Source organism: Caenorhabditis remanei, chromosome IV, assembly GCF_010183535.1.
Source record: "Caenorhabditis remanei strain PX506 chromosome IV, whole genome shotgun sequence".
Taxonomy (NCBI): domain Eukaryota; kingdom Metazoa; phylum Nematoda; class Chromadorea; order Rhabditida; family Rhabditidae; genus Caenorhabditis; species Caenorhabditis remanei.
Genome location: NC_071331.1, coordinates 18,852,698 through 18,872,951, shown reverse-complemented (window position 1 = coordinate 18,872,951; position 20,254 = coordinate 18,852,698). Strand labels below are relative to the sequence as shown.

At 36.0% G+C, this 20,254-nt stretch overlaps 5 protein-coding genes across 5 annotated transcripts; 4 read left to right on the top strand and 1 right to left on the bottom strand.

The window, feature by feature from the left end:
- Positions 1 to 257: 257 nt before the first annotated feature.
- Positions 258 to 2,658, top strand: GCK72_015188 (uncharacterized protein; the record flags this gene model as incomplete). The annotated part of the gene is made up of 10 exons (XM_053730682.1): positions 258 to 395; positions 449 to 616; positions 662 to 877; positions 925 to 1,086; positions 1,134 to 1,325; positions 1,380 to 1,671; positions 1,722 to 1,919; positions 2,044 to 2,136; positions 2,193 to 2,390; positions 2,438 to 2,658. 10 exons carry the CDS (start codon positions 258 to 260, stop codon positions 2,656 to 2,658), a joined length of 1,878 nt encoding a protein of 625 aa, XP_053585454.1.
- A 570-nt stretch (positions 2,659 to 3,228) lies between these two features.
- On the top strand, positions 3,229 to 3,546 carry GCK72_015187 (uncharacterized protein; the record flags this gene model as incomplete). Its single annotated transcript, XM_053730681.1, has 2 exons — positions 3,229 to 3,351; positions 3,466 to 3,546. 2 exons carry the CDS (start codon positions 3,229 to 3,231, stop codon positions 3,544 to 3,546), a joined length of 204 nt encoding a protein of 67 aa, XP_053585453.1.
- A 45-nt stretch (positions 3,547 to 3,591) lies between these two features.
- GCK72_015186 (uncharacterized protein) lies at positions 3,592 to 3,967 on the top strand (the record flags this gene model as incomplete). The annotated part of the gene is made up of 2 exons (XM_003097349.2): positions 3,592 to 3,867; positions 3,911 to 3,967. 2 exons carry the CDS (start codon positions 3,592 to 3,594, stop codon positions 3,965 to 3,967), a joined length of 333 nt encoding a protein of 110 aa, XP_003097397.2.
- Positions 3,968 to 5,319: 1,352 nt separating this feature from the next.
- Positions 5,320 to 8,158, bottom strand: GCK72_015185 (uncharacterized protein; the record flags this gene model as incomplete). The annotated part of the gene is made up of 8 exons (XM_003097337.2): positions 5,320 to 5,466; positions 5,516 to 5,659; positions 5,708 to 5,754; positions 6,119 to 6,306; positions 6,358 to 6,557; positions 7,027 to 7,257; positions 7,305 to 7,475; positions 7,964 to 8,158. The coding sequence occupies 8 exons, from the start codon at positions 8,156 to 8,158 to the stop codon at positions 5,320 to 5,322; spliced, it is 1,323 nt and encodes a 440-aa protein (XP_003097385.2).
- An 8,175-nt stretch (positions 8,159 to 16,333) lies between these two features.
- Positions 16,334 to 19,829, top strand: GCK72_015184 (uncharacterized protein; the record flags this gene model as incomplete). Its single annotated transcript, XM_053730680.1, has 8 exons — positions 16,334 to 16,391; positions 16,478 to 16,612; positions 16,661 to 16,794; positions 17,316 to 17,511; positions 18,471 to 18,622; positions 18,801 to 18,965; positions 19,016 to 19,073; positions 19,645 to 19,829. 8 exons carry the CDS (start codon positions 16,334 to 16,336, stop codon positions 19,827 to 19,829), a joined length of 1,083 nt encoding a protein of 360 aa, XP_053585452.1.
- Positions 19,830 to 20,254: the final 425 nt, after the last annotated feature.

Sequence of the window (20,254 nt, the reverse complement as noted above, 5' to 3'; positions counted from 1 at the left end):
CGGCGAGAGAGATTGCCATCGAGAAGGGGGGAGGTCCGAAACAGATGGAGAGGTGGAAAAGAAAAAGGAGACGAGAGAGCATGCGGAAGGGAGAGAGTGACCGACGATGAGACTCCGTTTGGTTGTTTATTTGGTATCGGGGAATTTGTTCAGTTTTCGATATTAAAAAGTTCTCATTTCATTTTTAATTTAGTTTTTTTTTTTAATTTCAATAATAATTTTCAATAAATCTTTTATTTTCAGATTTCACATCAAAAATGGTTTTCGATGATCAAACGGCTGATGTGTTATTACAAGTCATTTATGCCCTTCTTCGGGAAAGACCTACTGGTCCATATTTATACGAAGCCAGTTTAACACGATTAGCGAATAAAATAAATAAATCGGTGGACTATGTAAGTGAATCCGTTTAATTTTAATAAAAGTTCTAAAAACTTTTTGTTTTCAGATTAGAAATTGGTTTGAGAAAACACGCAATTCTGATAGATGGAAGCATGATGACAGATGGAAACTTATATTTACTCCCAAAGAAGCCTCCGATGAATTAAACAATACAGTAACGGATTGCATCGAATATGCTATCGAATGTATTGAAGAGATAGAATTCGAACGCAACGTAAGTTTTTATTTTTGAAACATTAATTTAAAAATACAAATTCAGAAACCGAGAGCAATCCCCAAAGATTCATTGGAAGAAGGTCCTTCCGAACCGGCACCAAAAAGATCACGACTTCAAAAACCAGAAGAAATCAACTCAAATGCCGATAAAACTCTGAAATTCCTTTATTATAATCTTCTGTTTTCGAAAAATGGACCATATTTATATGATGCTAGCTTAAGAAACTTGGCGAAAAACATTGGACTCACTGAGGAAGAGGTTAATGATTTTTTCTTCAGAAAAAATATGTCAAAATATAATTTCAGATCAAAAACTGGTTCACCGAGAAACGAGATTCACAGATATACGCCCACATAGAAATTCCCGAACCGATTGATGGAGTAACAAAAGATAAATTCCTGGAACAAGTTATCAATGAAGCAATTTTAGACGAAGAATCGCTAGAAAATCCAAAACCCTTTCAACTGGTATGCTTGAATTTTCTAAAACATGAGCTTAAAAACTATTGTTTCAGCCAAAATGCCCCAGCAGGAATCATCTGGTGAAAGTGTTGTTCAATGAATACATAAGAGAAAATGTAAACTATAGAAATGTGAATATTCTTGATTATATACACACCGAATTTCCTAAGTTGTACAAAGGCTCTCGTATAATATTGGCCAATATCCGTTTTCTATCAGAGAAAATGGAAGTGTCAGCGCCTTCGGTGAGACTTTGAAATCTTGAAACAGTATATATAAATTGATTAACATTGTTTCAGATAATGGAATGGTTTGAAGCAAATCAAAAAGGAAACAGCTCTGAAATTCCAGTAGAAAATATCAGGATGTCGGAACCTCTCTTCAAACAGATGTGCTCTGCTGAAGCGACGTCGTCAGGATCTTCAAATGAAGCAGCTTCTTCTTCAGAACAACTCACGTCAAACATAAATGCTTCTCAATCGACGTCACAGTCTCCAATCATTGAGGAAAGAAATAATGAGTCTTCTGTTGAAAGCGAGGAGCAATTTATACCAGACGTGGAAGGTCAGGAACCGATTCAAAATAGAACAGGTAATCCAACAACTCTTATTTTTCTTAAGACAATTTCATTTCAATTTCAGATGACTCTATCCAAGACGAATTGGACCATGCATCTCCTACCTTACCTTCAACGGTCTCGTCGAGATTCACAGCTCCTAACCAGAAGGATTCAGAATCCCCGCTGGAGGACGAGGAAGATGTTGTTGATTTTGCGGCACCGTCAAGTTCAAATAAAGGAAACATGGAAGCTTCGAAATCGTCTTCCACTCATGACACTGGTAATCAAAAGCGTCTCTTTTTTTTTTCTGCAAAGAGAAATTTTGGCGTAGATTCGGCGTGTATGTATGCTGAGAGAGACGAAATTTCTCTGACTATGACATAGTAATCCTATTTCTGTTTCAGATTCCAACGTAGCAGATTCAGAGCGCCGCTCTCCTGACAATTATAGAATTTCAGTTGTGAACGAAGAGGACAATCTGGAATCAGTTAATAATGGTAAGCAACTAGAGTTCTAGCGTCTATGCCTCCAGTTGTTAACGGACGAAATTCAGAATCTTCGCGTGATGATGAAGAAAATGGGACTGACGACGTGGCAGATGCTTTTTTGAACCCAACTCCAGCATCGTCAGCTCACAATGCTAGAGGCGGCGAAGAAGACGTGGAATCTGAAGATCCTCCCGCAAACAATCGCCCACTTCCAGAGTTTCCTGCTGCTCACGGCAGCTCACGCCATTCCGAACCAGTTGCCGGTAAATATCAAGTTTGTCTACTTGAGCTAACTATAATTCTGTTTCAGACATGGTGGATCATCCCACATCCTCAGCACCTCTCATCCCTCTGGAAGACGGTCCAATTTGCAAGGTCACAAAGCAAGTCGTCACGATAACCAGATCCCCTCCATGCTTCTTCACAGACACAGAAGAGTGGTGTCAACACTGCACCAGGATATACGAGGAGCGCCAGAAACGCTATGAAGAACTCTATCAGATTTCCCAAGGTGCTGTTTTCCATACATGAACTAATTAAAATTGTTATTTTTTCCAATAGACTTGTTCAAATATTTTTTTTTTGTGTGACTCCTTCTGCGGCTAAAAATGGCTGAAAAAGGGAAAGCATAAAAAACATAAACTTTACATTCCCTCGCGCAAGCAATATCTGTATAACACATGAGAACTCCTCACTTACTACTACACTAACTAGATTTATATCACTGTCCTGATATAAATCTACTTAGTTCAAACTAGTTCTGACACGTCTACTCAGAATATCAAACATGTCAAATATAGGCCCGGCCCGGCATGACTATAGTCGAAAATTCGACATTTCCGGAAAAAAAATCAAAATTTAGTTCAAAAAATTTTTGATTTTTGAACCCCGGGTCAACTTGACAATTAATGGTGCCAACTGTTGACCTATAAAACCGAAAACATGTCGGTTGAGCTTCCAACTGAACAATTGTCTTTCACTTCTCGGACACTCCGGTGTCACGCGTTTGATAGAATGTCTTGGCAGTTAGATTTCTTCAAACAACCTTCTTCTTTTCGCTCTTATTTTCTGCGTTATATTCGTTTTTTTTTCTTTCAGATAATGACTAATTTACTCAAATTTGTTTTCATAGGAGTTACATTCATAGTCAGTGCTCATGGAGCAAGCGTGGCTTGTGGGAATCTCTCACTGGCGGATAGTTACCTCGGAGCTTCGTGTGGATTTGTAAGTAAAAAGCTTGCCTGAACAGACAAGGGTTATTATGTTTCTGCCTAAACATGCCTAAATACTTTTTCGAAGCCAGTTTTTCATTACAACAGAATAGAAGTATGTTTCCAGCGAATCAAGGAGTTTGGAGAGAAACTTGGACATCTGGATTTTGACAACAATGATGAGATGAAAGAATTTAAAAGATCATGAGCTGCTCTTGATGACTGCACTCGTATTCTTGGACACTGTGAACCAATGCAAGATGAAGACACGAAGACAGCGTTCGCCTTAATGAAATCGACATGCGCTCTCATTGAGTTTGCGACCACCCAGTTTAGGAGTTGTGATAAGAAGCTAGATGAAGCCAAGTCTAAATGTAATGAGGATTGGAACCCCTTCCAGACTCAAACGGACTTGTCTCAAAAAACAGATATCACGGAAGTGTGCAGTAACTATTTTGGAAAGGATAATTGTTTGAAGAAAGACGTCACTGATGCATGTGGTGTCAACGAATGGGAGAAGCTTAAAGAGGTGAGAATATTTATATTTTCAGAGAGTAACAACTTGTTTTCAGCATCTTCTTTCTCTGAATGACCGCGTCAAGAAATGCGATTTCAAGGGAATCGTTTGAAGATGATCATGATCAGAAACCATTGCAGTTATCATAAAACATTTATTAAAACAGCAAAATTTTTACAAATAAAATAAATATTTTTTTTCGTCAATTGCCAATGATTAGACCGGATTGGAAAAGCTAAAACACTTCTCAAATTGCACCCGTAAACTCTCTCTCCAAATTCTTTCGCTCTCTGAAATCATCAGAAACTGTTCAATAACAACAATGAAACCAACTTGAATCCTATAAACCTTTTTGAAATTCTTTCGGCAAGTGAAGTCAAAATTAATCAGTAACGCATCAAATGAGGGAACTGATCATTCGTGGATATCTGTGCAAAAACGACGAGCCGCCATTTGTAAATCTAATCTAAACTACGTTTTTAACCTGTTAAGTCTCCCCTGCTATTCGTTCTGCGAAATAAGATCCCGAAAACCACTACAATATTGACCGGAGATTAATTAATATAACTGTTGTCTTCAAACTTCTATATACAGTACCGGCCAAAAATATATCATAATATGAAAATATTATTTTGTCTTTTTCAGTTGAAAATGCCTAACTTTGAGAGTGTGTCATAGTAAAGCTAACTGTCCCACATAATACATTTTTATGTGATCAAACAGACTAAGAGTAGAACTTCATTTTGGTAGTTAACATCTTTTCTGTACATACACTCCCTAGAGAGTTATGGTCATTTTAAGACGACAGCTCCAAAATCGCACTATTTTGCACTGAAATGAGACGATTTGAGGGAGACAATTATTTTGTCGATATGTAACTTGTTAGGGAGTGTCCGTACAAAAAAGTTGTCAACTACAAAAATAAAGCTCTACTTTTGATCTGTAGGATTCATTAAAAACCTACTGGGTGTGACAATCAGAATTAGCATGGCACACTCTCAAAGTTAGACAATTTAAACTGAAAACGGCTGAAGTTTACAGCCTTTTGACCGGTACTGTATTATGAACATTTTCATTAAAGTCAGTCCAATACGATGTCTTTATGATCTTTGAAATTCTCTTTTTTCTGTGGAAACATAAACACGTTGTGCTTATCTCCTGTCATCAATCCATCAATCGAAACGAATTAACCCGACATATTGACTCGAACAGTTGGCTCTCGTAAAACTGGACGAGATTTTTCTATTCGAAGTCCAATCTCATAGACTTCAATCAAGAAAATGACAAATTTATTAAAAACGGATAAAATTTTTAATTTAGATTTAAAACTTTAAAATTTTCTAGCTTTTTGTTGTTACAGTTGAATACGATTTTCTACAACTTGTCTATCAAAAGTTAAAGTAAAAAACAGCGAGTTCTGAAACAAATCTTTATTGAAAATAATAAACGAGTAGAAGTGAATCTCTACTTTTTCGGCTTCTGCTTACTGTTCTTGTCCTTTCTTGGGACGGTCCCCTGGGTCACATCCTTTTTCTCAACTGAAGAAGTTGGAAGATTCGCTTTTCCGGTGGCGGCGGTCTTCTTAGTTTTCGTGCGAGACTGCGGGGACTTCTAAAAATTTTTTGGTTGGAAAACCTATTATTGAAAATTCAAAACTCACTGGAATACGCTTCTTATGTTCTTCCGTCTTTTCCTTTTCCGGCTTTTTTGGATTCAAGTTTCCGAAAAAATCGACCCATTCGGGGATGACATATTGACTGCCACCGGGAATCACCACTTTGTTGAATGCATCCGTCAAGTACTGCTGAAATGAAAACTTATTCAGTGGATTTAAAACTTGGAGTCACTATACCTTCGTTGTTGGCTCATCCATTCTCACCGACTCAACTTGTTGTCTAACTGAAAATAGTACGTTTTTGTATTTCCTGGGCTACTTTCAATAAGTTGTCACAGAGTTAGGAACCAATAAATTTTGTCAAGTTAACGTTTTTCAGATAGATCAAATCTAAATCTCCATTTTTGAGAATGATAACCTTTTGATATTCATCCGACGTTTGAGATATGAGCATTTAAAAATGGGATACCAGTCCTTCTAACCAACAAGTGACCAATTTTAAAACACGTGTATCTCAAAAACTTGATGAGCTATAAAAGGTTAGCAATTACAAAATGATAGATCTACATCAGATCTATCTAGGACATGTTAATTCAAAACAACCGAATTCTTCCTGACTAGAGGACAGATTCTCAAAGTTTCATTCACCACTCTCTCCAGGTTTCGGCTCCATCGCATTGATCCGAGCCGCATCATATTCCATTGGGCCCGACAGCTTTCCACCAATCTCTTCGAGTTTCGCAAGAAGAATCTCAAAGATTTTAGTGTAATCCGGTCGATCAGAGTACCCAGCTCCGTTGAGAATATCAAGAATCGGCTTGAATGAGCTGTAGAATCTGAAGACAAAGAGTTGAGAAGTTGAGACCAGTGACGTCGTGTTAACTCACGGATCCTTGGAGATATACTCGGGAAGCTGGAATTCCTTGATCGCTTCAATCTTATCCTGATTTTGGACATCATTCCAAGGGAGCTGCTTATGCATTTCCATCATCATGAAGAACCACGACCAGACGTCGTCGACACGACCCAACTCCTTTCGTTTGTGCATGTTCACAGAACAGTAACGAGCAGTGCCACGGAATTGAACCTGAAATTTTATGTATGCATTTTGTAGATCAAAACTAGATCTTCATTTTTGTAGTTGACAACTTTTTTCTAGCTTCTGAAGTTTTTGAGATATGAGTGTTGAGAGACTTATATCTCGAAAACAAGAAAAACTATCGAGACGCAGAGAAACTTCAACCGTTTATATCTCCTCAACGTTTCTTCCAATCAAAAAGCTGTCAACTACAAAAATGTGCAAAATTTTAAGCTCTAAATTTTTGTAGTTGACAACTTTATGATCAGAGCAAACACCGAGGAGATATTTGCAGTTGAAGTTTATGTGAGAGACGCGGACACATAGACGTTCTCGTTTCTCTGCGTCTCTCCCTCTTTTCTTTCAAACTTCCAGGGAGCGTATCTAGTCAGGGTTTGCTCCAATGAAAAAACTTCCAACTACAAAAATGAAGATCAATATTTGATCTACTTAAAACACTCAATTTCAAACCACCTACATTATCTCTGGGACGTCTCAAATACCAGCGACTCTTGTCAGTTCTTGCATATCTTCTCGCCATTCCATAATCGAATATGTAGACGTGAAGAGAGTTTGGATCATAGTCAACAGCAAAGTTGCATGGTTTCAAATCACGATGGACATACTCGTATTCATGGAATGTCTTGACTGCCAACAGAGTTCGAATGCTCACGCGGATGATGGTTTCCGGGGAGAATGTGTTGTTCATCTGAAAATTCACTTTTAGTTTTATGAAACATGCATTGGAGACCCTACCATTTCAGCAATTTTCTGTAGATCCGGTCCACAGAGAGTCATCACAATGAAGCGGTAGTCGTTGTAGATGCCATCATCAAAGATATGGATCGCAGTGGGTTCTTCTTTCATCGCTTGCATGATTTCACGCTCGATTTTCAGGAGATTGTCACCGGCAGTCATGCGCTCGATCTAAAATTTGTTGATTTTAGATGGAAACTGAATCTACAGTACCGGTCAAAAGGTTGCAAACTTTGGCCGTTTTCAGTGGAAAATGATCAACTTTGACAGTGTGTCATGGTAAAACTAACTGTCCCACAAATTAACTTTTTATGGGATCAAACAGACCGAGAATAGATCTCCATTCTTGTAGTTGACAACTTTTTTTACGTGCACGCTCTGGAGAGTTACAAATCGACCAAGTAATTTCTCCTTCAAATCGTCATATTTCAGTGCAAAATAGTGCGATTTTTGAGCTGTCGTGTTAAAATGGCCATAACTCTCTAGGGAGCCCTCGTACAAAAAAGTGGTCAACTAAAAAAATTAAGATCTACTTTTGATCTGTTTGATCCATAAAAAATCTACACCACGGCACACTCTCAAAGTTGGCATTTTTCACTGAAAACGGACAAAGTTTTCAATCTTTTGACCGGTACTGTACGTCACCCATGTACACTAACCTTAAGAGCCGCTTCCTGCTTCGTCGTCTTCTCGATGACATGATAAACTGTTCCGAATGCACCTTTTCCCAGCACTCTTCCAGTTGTCCACACTCTTTTCTTCTCCTTATCATCTTTATCCACCACATCCTCACCAATTGTCAATCGAACACTCTCAACTTGTCGATCTGGCTTGTCGTCTTCTTCGTCTTCCATTCTTCACTGCTTCTTTTTTGATTTTTGTTTTTTGGAAGCAACGAAGAAGAGAGGCGAAGAGGAGGAAATAATCGATTTGGTGGATTAGCTGGCGCTTCGTGGAATATTTGACGTTGGAAAAAACAATTTTTCGGAGTGTCACGTGAAAAATAAAATTTTGTTTGTTTTTTTTTCGACAAGAATTTTAAATTCAAAACAATGAAGCAAATGTGCTCCACCGAACAAAACTAAAAATATAAAGAAATTAGCGGTAGAGCGCATTTGATAGACTAAAAATTTCACGCAATCTTACTGTTTCAAAGCGCAGCCATTGAGTTTCAGTCGTATACCAAACTAATGATTGCAAAAAAATTACTGTTTCAGCGGCTCCGCGACAATTCGCAACTGCGACATTCCACAACTGCAACATTTCGCAACTCACGTACGTTTCGCAACTGCGACATTTCGCAACTAGCCATTTCGCAACAGCGACATTCCGCAACTACGACATTTCGCAACCACGACGTTTCGCAACCACGGCGTTTCGCAACCACACCGCATTTGCATCTTTAGGTCAGTTGAGAATGTTGAAACCGAAGGGTCTGGGAACATATTTGAAAACATTAAATAGAAGAAAAAGTTATCTGACCCATTTTTAGACAAAACTAGGTTAAACTATTGCTAGTTCTATGGTTGCGAAATGAACAGTTGCGAAGTGTCGCAGTTGCGAAACCTACGTGAGTTGCGAAATGTCGCAGTTGCGGAATGTCGCAGTTGCGAATTGTCGCGGAGCCGTTTCAGCAGTATTAAAAATAATTCCCTTTTTTTTACTGTCACTTTTTCTTTAAGAATAAGTTATCGTAATCCAACAATTCTCTAACATTTATAAACTTTCCTGAAACAGTAGACATTTGAAAATTGACTGTTTCAGAAGAAATGTTCAAAACAATTATCTTCAAGGTTATTGAGTCTAGAGCATTACTGCTTTAAATATTTTAAAAATCTAACAAGTTCATGGAAGTTCATTATATATTAGGCCACCTAGTTTTCACAATTGCAACAGTAACCAGTTAGAAACTCATTAGCTTCAGTTTTTCAGTGAAACAGTAAGTTTTGATTCTTGAATTCAGTATTTTATGAACCGTCGATTTTGAAAGGATTCACAACCAGCAAGTTCTAGTCGTAGACCAGAAACTAATTACTTCGAAACTCAAACTGTGAGCTGCCTTTTTTTATAAACAGTCTTACCCCGATTGGCTCCGAAAGTATATGAGACACTTTTCAATTAAGTCGGCTTTTCCTACGACTGAATATTTTCCAGAGTCAAAATGATTTACTGTTTCAGAAGTGTTGAAAATAATTCCTCTTTCTTTAACTGTTACTTTTTCGTTCCGATGCATTTTTACATTTGAATTCTTTTCACTGTTTCGAGTCATCTCTATTTCGAAACTATTTGAAATCTTCTTCGAAACTATTTAAAAATTTTCTTACTTCTTACAGTTAGCTTCTTCCAGTTAGTGATACATTTCGAATGATTTCTCCCAATGTGAGCATCTCAAAAGAAATAGTAATCCAACAAATTTCTAACATTTTAATGGCTTTCCTGAAACAGTAGGCATTTGAAAAGTGTCTACTGTTTCAGAAAAATGTTTAAAAGCAATAACTTTGAAGGTAACGCATTAGCTTCAATAAAAACGCATTTGCTTCAGTTTTTCAGTGAAACAGTAAATTTTGATTTTTGGATTCAGTACTTTGTGAACCGTCGAACCAGGGTTGAATTCCGTTTTCTGCCATCCGCCATTTCAAGATTTTTCTGCCTTTCGCCTAGACGATATCAGCTTTAAAAGTTTGTTCGGATACTCAAACCTACTGATTTTTAAAGGTTTTAAAGCTATAAGTTTTTTTCCCAAAAAAACGAAATTTAATAAAAATATAATCATTTTTATGGAATTTTTACAGCAATGTGAGGCTTTTTTTCTTTCCGCTTTCCACCTTCCACCTTCCACCCTTCCTGACGCCCTTCTCTAAATGAGTTAATCTATGTTACTGCCGGAAAAAAGGTGACTGGAAACTTCATTAGATTCGAAAAATATAATTATTAAAATTTTGTTCACAGTTGATAGTGATAAGTGATAACATTTCGGTAGATCAATTAATTTTGAAACAGTAAAATTCACCGGTCTCTAAGATATTCACGTTTAAATCAGTAAGTTCTTTCAATATTTCCCTCGAATGTTGTTATCATGACTAATAACACAACCATTATCATTCAATATCACTGACTCATCAACTGAACAAACATCACTTCTTTCCCCTCGTTTTCCGGTCACTATTTTCGTTATTTTCTTCTTTATTTTTATTTCAAATATGTGTTCCGTTCACCCGTTTCCTTCCTAATCAATTCCAAAGTCACAGACTACATTTACATTATTTGCACACACAGTTTGGCACACTTGTTTTATTTTTACCATCTTTTCTTTTTTGTCTCTCCGTCTCTTCTATTTGAATACTCCCTCGCTTTTAGAGTATTTACTTTTCGGTTGTATGGGGGAAGAACTCGATTTTCTTTTTCGATTTTGTTGAATTTCGGTTACTTGAGAAGGTTTTTTTCTATTTTTCTAGGTTTTTGCTGTATTTTCATGAAAAATATTTACTGTTTCGATTGAATTTTATGAGAATTTGATTACTTTCTATACATTTTTCTATACTTAGTCAAACTTTTCAATCAAATTACTACAGTTTCAAAAAAATTTAAAAGTCAATGTGCCTACCAGTTCTCACTTCTTGCGTTTAAAAAGATTTAAACTAAAAATATCAATCTCAAAATTGAAACTCTAGCATCTGAAAATATTCGAAAATCCACTGTTTCAGAAAATTTATATTTTGAATAAATAATAATGTAACATGTTCATCGTTCTACATCATGACTTTTGCTACAAAAAATTCTGATTTCAAGTTAAAATTTCCATGAGGTCATTCTTTTAATCAATTTCTCAATACTTATATCAACTCACTGAAACAGTAAGAAATCTCATCATTTGAATTCATTTTTCTCCTGTTTCAGTAACATTTCAACATAATATCTGTTTAGTCAAAAGCAATTAAACGTTGGAAAAAACCACAATAAAATGTGAATAATCGCGTAATAAAAGTAACTTTCGATCTCTGTAATCATCCCTCATCAGAAACCAATATCTGTCTTATCAAATAGTCAATTCAATTCCATTTTGGAGAAATTTAAATAACACATGTAGTAAGAAAGCTCACAAATTTCTCACTGTTTCAAAACAATTTTCTGTTCAAATCGCCGAGCCATGTCACATGATGTCACAAACAGTAAATTTCCTACAAAAAAATTGTTTGATTTAATTTTTTCTTCAAAAACTGAAACAGATACTTTACTAGTTAGATTTTCCTAACATTTATTGAAAAAAGACAATCTGAAACAGTAAATCAATTAATTTTCCTGAAAATCTGAACTCACAATTTTTTCGTGTTTCACAAGTTGTAGATTACAAAAGTGACACTCAAAATTGTTTAATATGAATCTCGAAAACGAAACTCTAGTAACTGAAAATATTCGAAAATCCACTGTTTCAGAAAATTTTCATTTTGAATAAATAATAATGTTACATGTTTGTCATTCTACATCATAGCTTTTATTTCGAAAAAATTCTGATTTTAAGTTAATATATCCATGAGATCATTGTTTTAATCAATTTCTCAATACTTATATCAACTCACTGACACAGTAAAAAATCTCATTATTTGAATTTATTTTTCTCCTGTTTCAGTAACATTTCAATATAACATCTGTTTAGTCAAAAGCAATTGTACGGTTGGAAAAAAACCACAATAAAATGTGTATGATTGTGTAATGAAAGTAATTTTCGATCTCTGATATCACCCTTCACCTGAAACAAATATCTGTCTCCTTAAATGTTCAATTCGAGTTTTGAGAAATTTAAACAGCACATGTAGTAAGAAAACTCACAAATTCGAAATTGTTCACTGTTTCAAAACAACTTCCTGTTCAAATTGCCGAGTTTTTTCCGCACTAGTGACATTTTCCTAACACTTGTTTAAAAAATAATCTGAAACCATAAAAAAGTTTCTTTCAGAACTCACAATTTTTCGTGTTTCACAAGTTGTAGATTACAATATTGACACTCAAAATGTTTATTAAGAAGTGAGCATAAATCATTATTGTTTCAGAATAATTATTTCGTTTTATTATCGTTGTGCTCACTATCAGTTACTGTAACCTCCAAAAAATTACCACAGTTTCAAAATAAGTATAAAATTTTCGAAAAAGAAACTTTGATCTTAATACATCAAAGTTTCTTTTTTTTATTTTATTTATTTTAATTCGATATGAAGGGCAAGGAGCCACTGATACAACCGAAGTGGATTCAAAAAGATAAATAAATATTTGATGGGCCGATTCTGGAGGACGCAAAATTAGGTGGTAAAAAACTATTTTTCCCTTTGGAAGTAGTAAAAAAGAGAAAAATAGTTTTGCCTTTTTTTTGCTACCTCGTGAATAGGCCAAAAACAAGAGAGGGAGGGGGGAGACAAGTAGAAACATTAATAGTTGAGGGGAGAAAGAGTTAGATACTTAGACAAATCAACATGTTTCAAGTTAGTTTTAAACGAACGGGAGGAGGATTTAACCGGGAAAGAAGAAACGGGTAGAGAGTTCCAACAGTTTAAAGTACGGTTGGTCAAGAACTGGGAGCTGGATTTGTTACTATTTTTGATATTACAACGCAAATAAAATGGGTGTCTTCTTAGAGATTTAACAGATGGAATAAATGTAAATAAGGCATTTGCACAATAGATCTCTCTGCTGATAATTGATTTATATATGAATACCAAATCGAAAACTAATCTTCTGAGCTCCAGAGAGTCCAGTCCACATATATCCAGAGCGTTGAAATAGGATGTATATTCTATTCCAAACTTTTTGAAAATTCGATGAACAAATGACTTCTGAATAGATTCAATCTTCCGAATGTGAAGTTTGAGATAGGGCGAGAAAATGGTACATCCATACTCCAAGATAGGTCGAATATATATAATATAACATCTAATAAACACTTCCATAGTCGAATTCTTGAGAATATTGAAAAGCATATTCACTCTGAATTGAGATCTCCTTAAAATAATATTGACATGATGTGTAAATGACAGGTCGTCCGAAAAGAATATTCCTAAATCTCGAATATGCCTGACAAAAGGGAGTTTCAAACCTGAGATATGGAAATCCGGGGAAGTTTTGCTTTTGAGGTTGCGTGTCGAGAGTCTGAACGCAATAACTTCACATTTGTTTGGTGCGACTGTCATTTGCCACTGGGAGCACCAATCGGATATAGTAGCTAAATCATTTTGCAATAGATTGGCATGAGGAGAGAATAGTTTTAAATCATCCGCAAACATTAATATATTGGATTCCACGTTGTCACTAATATCGTTGATGTATAGGAGGAAGAGAAGAGGACCAAGGACAGAGCCTTGTGGCACTCCACTAATAACATCCATAGGTTTTGAGTAAATTCCATTTAGAGAAATTACCTGAATACGATTAGTCAGAAACGTAGATAACCAACGAAGAAGGTTTCCTTGAACACCATATCCTTCGAGTTTGGTCAACAATTTGTTGTGCGGTACTTTGTCAAAGGCTTTACTGAAGTCTATATAGATGGCAAAGTTGGCTTTGTGCCTTTCCAGATCTTGTAATAGAGAGCCTTGATAATGAATAAGTTGAGATTCGCAACTACGGTAAGCGCGAAAACCGTATTGACTCCCATTCAATAGGCCGTTGACATTCAGGTGTTGGACCAAAACTCTTCTCAGAATGGTTTCCATAGTTTTGCAGACACTGGACGTAAGTGCAATTGGCCTGTAGTTGTTACAGTCTGATCTAAGACCTTTTTTGTGCAACGGTACAACAATGGCTTTTTTCCAGATATGAGGTATGTTGCCAGTTGACAGTGATTTGTTGTAAATTAGAGTGAGTGGGAACGCGATGGCAGTGGCAACTCTCTTCAGAAATATAGCAGGAATCTGGTCCGGAGTTCGATTATGTCTGGGCTTGAGCTTTGCCAACACGGCTTCCACTATATACGGTTCGAATTCGTAGCCATCGATAATAGAGTTGGACCTTGGTTTGAAGAATGGAACATTGCCATCATCATGCGTAAACACTTCCGAAAACCTGTCAGCAAACAGCTCCGCTTTGGTTATGTCATCACAGATAATTTCGCCATTGTTCTTGATGATACCGACCTCATGAAACGGTTTCATGTGGTCTTTCATAAATCTGAAGAAGGTTTTAGATGAACCAGTAGTAAGCTTTTTCTCGAGTTCCGATGTATCATAATCAGTGAGGGATTTTTTCAATAACGCACTAATGGCCTTGTAACGTTCAGTGTTACCCTCATTCCTCCATATATATAGCTTCAACTTTTGTAACCGTCTAACTTCAGCAGGATACTTCTTCAGTAAGACATTTCGGGTGACAGTAGGTACATAAGTATTGACAAGGTTAGTGGTGACCTCCAGTAATTGACTGTACATCTCCTCGACCGATAGTTCCCGAAATATAGAGTTCCAGTTCATATTGCTCAGTTCAAAGTTGATACTATCATAATCCGCTTTCCGGAAATTAAGCAAGGTTTTATGATTGGGTTGTTTCTTTAGCGATAAATTCAGGGTTGCTCTTATCAACTTGTGATCGCTGAATAATTCTCCTACCACCACTTCACGTACACTCGGAGTATTTGTGAGCAATAAGTCAAGTATATGGTCTGGATTGAGGCGTGTGGGAGAGAGGACGTGTTGACATAATCCATTCCGAAGTACAAAGCTTAAAAACTCATTACACTTACTGTCCGATGCCGTCATACTCGACCAATCAATGTGAGGCATATTAAAGTCACCAGTAATAATAGTCTGTTTGTGGGTAAACAATAAGAACTCCAGCGCTTCAATGATTGGACCGATATCAGAACTATGATTGGCGTGATAACATGATATAATACGGGTTGACTTCCCATTGATAAATATATCCACAGCGATAATTTCGACAGCACTTAAGGCTTCTGGAATAGTAATAAGAGAGCATCTCACAGATTTTGATATAAGTAGGGCCACGCCACCACCATGTCGTGTTCTATCTTTGCGGAAAACGGTGAACATGTTGTCAAGGGACAAAATAGCATCGGGAAAGGTATCGTTCAGTTTGGTTTCTGTGAGTGCAATGACGTCAAATGAATAGAAAGAAGCAAGATAATCCAGATAGGATATTTTATTGGAGATAGCGAAGCAGTTGGCATAAGCTAATGAGCAGGGCTTGCCTTTTGCTCTCTGATTTCCCAAGCCCATGGCACCTGATCTTTTTTGTAGGTTATCTTGACAACTTCCAGATTTCGAACGGTGTAAATTCTTTGCTTTTCCTGATTGTTCAGTTCGATGGCTTTCTTCCAAGCATTCCGATACTTGATCAATTCCGGCTTTGACAGATCCGGTCGAATGGAGGCATTTTTGCAGAATGTTACCTCCGCCTTGCGTTTTTTTTCGAAAAAGATATGCTCTTTTTCTAAAATATGAATTTTGATATATTCGTGAATACTTATATCAACTCACTGAAACAGTGAAAATCTTTCCATTTTGTTCCTGTTTCAGAAACATTTCAACATAAAAATTTTTAATCAAAAACAATTAGGCGTATAGAACAGCAATACTAATTGTGTTTTTGATATCATACCTCATCAGAAACAAACATTTGTCTCATCAAATAGTTAATTCCATTCAATATTAGAGAAATTTAAATAACACATGTAGTAAGAAAGCTCACAAATTTTAACTTTCTCACAGTTCCAGAACAATTTCCTGTTCAAATCGCCGAGTTTTTAATAATACTGAAAACAGTAAATTTCCAATTTTATTTTATTTTTTCAAAAACTGCATTGGTGAGATTTTCCTAACATTTGTTAAAAAAATAATCTGAAACCGTAAATCAATTAATTTTCCTGAAAATTTGAACTCACAATTTTTTTCGTGTTTCATAAGTTGTAGATTACCAAAATGACTTTTTGTTATACTAGTGTATTCGTCATTCTTGTCGTTCTTGTTTCATAATTATTATGTCATATTATTTTTGGGCTCATTTTTATTTTCAGTAACCTCCAAAAAATGCCAGATGATATTCCAAAACTTCCGAGACAGCGTGGAAAGAAAAATCAACCAAAGGGTACGTTTTGGAACTAGAAACATGTATTTCAGAGTGATTGGATGATCTTTCAATACTCTGAGTTCTGAAATTAAAAAAGATTACAGACACAGCATGGAAGCAGCAAAAACTGCCTGCACTCCGCCCCCACTACAGTATCACATCTGCCATTCCGGTTACTCTAATCACAGGATTAGCCACACTGGCAATGGGAATTGCACTCTTTTTCGGACATCAGGGGTGTAAGTGAGAAACGCGGCAGAGGTGCGCCAGACCCATGCAATTTTCAGCTTTGGAACAAGAGGTACTCTACACGAATTGCACCCTTCCGAATGGAACTCAAGTAGAGAGAGTTTTGAGAAGTGAAATGAGAAATGAGACATTCCAATGCGCGTATAATATTATTCTGGATCAGGATTATACGGTGGGTTACTGTAGAAATGAAAAGATATATAGACGACTCAGATAACGGTTTGAGGGGATATCTTGTTTCTCTTAGTCTTAGTTGTGAAGCAGTATCATTTTTTTTCTGTTTCCAGAATATTTTGAGAATTAGGAAAACAATTGTTTTGGATGTAAGTAAAATATCTGTACATCTATTTTTATTATGTCCGCATTTCTGGTATCTATACTGTCAGGTAATTAAATATTCTGGAAATTCCGACGTAATTTCTGGAACGTTAGTTTTTCAGCTTACAGGATTATATTCTCACGACACGGTTCTTACAACCACGCTCTACCGAATACAAAAAAAAATTTGTGCGGAATTGAGAGACTCAGAGATTAAGAGACACTTTTCAGGGCATTTTGGTGGAGCGCAGTTGTAAGAATTATGTCGAGCGAATAAATCAGTTTTATACTGTTTCAGATAAAATAAAAAAGAATAATATAGAAAGTTTAGAAGCTGACATAATTTCCGAAATAATTAACAATCCATCTTTTCAGGGCGACATAAAATTCTACTACGGACTCAACAAGTTCTACCAGAACAATCGATTGTACTTTAATTCTCGAAACGATCAGCAGTTGAGAGGGAAAATAAATGAAATAGATGGATGTGATCCATTGCAATACGTGGATGTGAATGGGACAAAAGTTCCGATTGCTCCATGTGGATTTGTTGCGAATTCCATGTTTAATGGTGAGGATTTAGAAGGGAAAAGGTAAAAATTGGGTGCCTAAATTGATTTTGATTAGCTAATAGACTTTACGGTTTCCGGGTTTCAAAACCTTATAAAAATAAAACGTGTTCGGGGACATTTTTTAATTTCGCTTTTTCCAGAAATTTTCTGTTTCAGAGAGACTACTCAAAGCGAAGCATGGTATTTTGTCTAGTGACTTACAGTTTCAAACATTTTTTCTAACAATTTGCACGCTGTCCCTTCTTCAATTATATCATTGTCACAGGATTTTTAAAAATGTACCGTTTCAAGAATATTTCTTTCAAAGAAACTGGTACGTATAGTTAATCTACCAAATTGTCCATCCCCACTTTTTGAATTTGTTTTCTTTCCATAGTTGACATTTTTAGTTTTTCTATCAGTGACTAATCTCAAAAAAGTTACAGTTTCACAGAAATATAGAAAAAAACGGGACAATGGAATTTTGTTCGAATCAGATACCGTATAAACTGTATTATAGCGGCACCTCTAATAGAACTGCAACCGTATTGTAACGATCTCAAAAACCCAAAAAATTTTCAGGAAGTCAGTTGAAAAAACAACGGCATGCCGTTATAATACAGGTTTTACGCTATTTGCTATCGAAATTCAGAAACTTGCTGTTTCAGAGAAAATACTAATAGTAGTTTGTTTATTGATTACATTCTACTTGGAATTCTCAAACAAAAAAATTGAACTTCTTACAGGTTCAAAATATTTTTCTTTTAATAATCACGTTATCCCTTCAATTCTATATTTATTAAAATGTACCGTTTCAAAAATATTTCTTTCATAGAAACTGATACGTATAGTTAATCCATCAAATCGTCAACACCCACTTTTTGAATTCGAATGTTTTGTACATAGTTGTCTTGTTTATTTTCTCTATTACCCTTCGGCCGATGGCTAACCACTCACTCAAATAATATAATCATTTCAGACACTTTCCAACTATTCTACATGAATGGCACTACAAATGGAACGACTCGAGTACCGTGGACTACACGTGGAGTACTAGGAGAAACCGAAATGAAACGAAAGTTTCGAAATCCAGTGAGAGCTGCCAATCAGACACTTTGCGATGTTTTTCAGGTAGGTGGTTGCATTTTGCATTCGAAATCTACTAGTTACCAGATCTGACAGTGAGATAAAAAATTTATAGAAGTATTGAAACAGAAAACAATAAGTTCTGTTTCAAAGCAGTTCTAAAAGTTTCTGTATCACAGAAAAGTCACTGCAATTTTCCCCATCAATGCATTCAAAATTTCAGGGCACAATCCAACCCCCGGCATGGAGATATCCAATATGTCAACTGGGAGTAAATAGTACTGATCCTGACGTTGGTATTGGCTTTGAGAATATCGATTTTATGGTTTGGATGAAAGTGGCGGCCCTTCCAAAGTTTAGAAAATTGTATCGAGTGTTGAATAAACAGGTACGAAAGGAGATAGGAAAGATTTGAAAGGGTAAATTATTCTGTTTCAGGTAGATATGTTCAGTAACGGGTTGCCGAGAGGAACCTATCAATTGGTCATTAATTATAGTGAGTTTTGATTTCTTTATTAATTCTGTTTCAAACAATTTTTAACACGAATTGGAATCTCATGTGTTAATTGGACAGGCAAAGTCCTCATCTTTTACAATTTTCGGATGGTATAGTCCTACAGTAATCCCGGCACAGGTCATGTGGAGAGTCAACACCGATTCCGCGGAAGAAATTTTCGATGGAAAAATTTTCGATGGGAAATGGGCGGAGTTTCAAGACAAGCAACTCCGCCGCACAATCTTTTCTGAAATATATAAGTCCCGAATCCGTTTATTTTTCGAAGTTTTTGCTTTGGTATGATTTTAAAAAGACATAAAAGCCGGCTCTCTCTACCCAAAAAAATGATCACAAAATTAAGCAACCTGTGAAAAAATTTTTTAAAAAAAAGTTTGAGGCGGAGTTGCAACTTAAAACTCCGCCCATTTTTTTAATTTCAAATTTGCTGCGGCGTCGTGGACATTCGCCACGCAGCGTAATTTCCCAAAAAAAATCCAGCCAAAACAATATCCTTCTGGGTTACTGTAACCTAGAAAAACCTTATTTGTTTCCAAAATTCTTTAATTTTCAGACTACCCAGTGGACATGTACGACGGAGACAAATCATTCATAATTGCTTCTGAAAACTGGGTTGGCCCTCGTAATCTATTCCTTCCTGTCATCTATTTGGTCGTTGGAACTTTCCTCCTTCTAGTCACTATTCTGTTCATTCTAATGTGGTTGAAACAGAGACTTTCTAGAGTTCATCCCACTTGAAAATGTAGTTTTTGGAAGGGAACAACTGAAAAATCTAGTCTGAAAAAAGCTGGTAGAGAGCATTGTTGATACGGGATTTCTTGTGTACATTTTGTTGTATTTTTAAAAAGAAACTTGTTTTTGAATTTGTAATAAATATGAAGATCCTACAGGTTGCTTTTCACATATGTTTTAATTCTCTTGTGTATTCGGAGAAACAGTAAAAAATATTCGTTCCTTTTTTATTATTTGACGTCTGAAAGAAAGTTAAAATCTATTCTTATTTAGAAAATAAACATAATTTTAAATTTTGACCTTCCAATGGACGAAGAACTATTGCAAACAAATATACGTTTACATGCTGAGTGTGTGAAACAGAAAATAATTTTTCGGAGAGTTGCTTCTTCAGAAAACTATAATTTTACTGACGATCTCCCAATAGATTG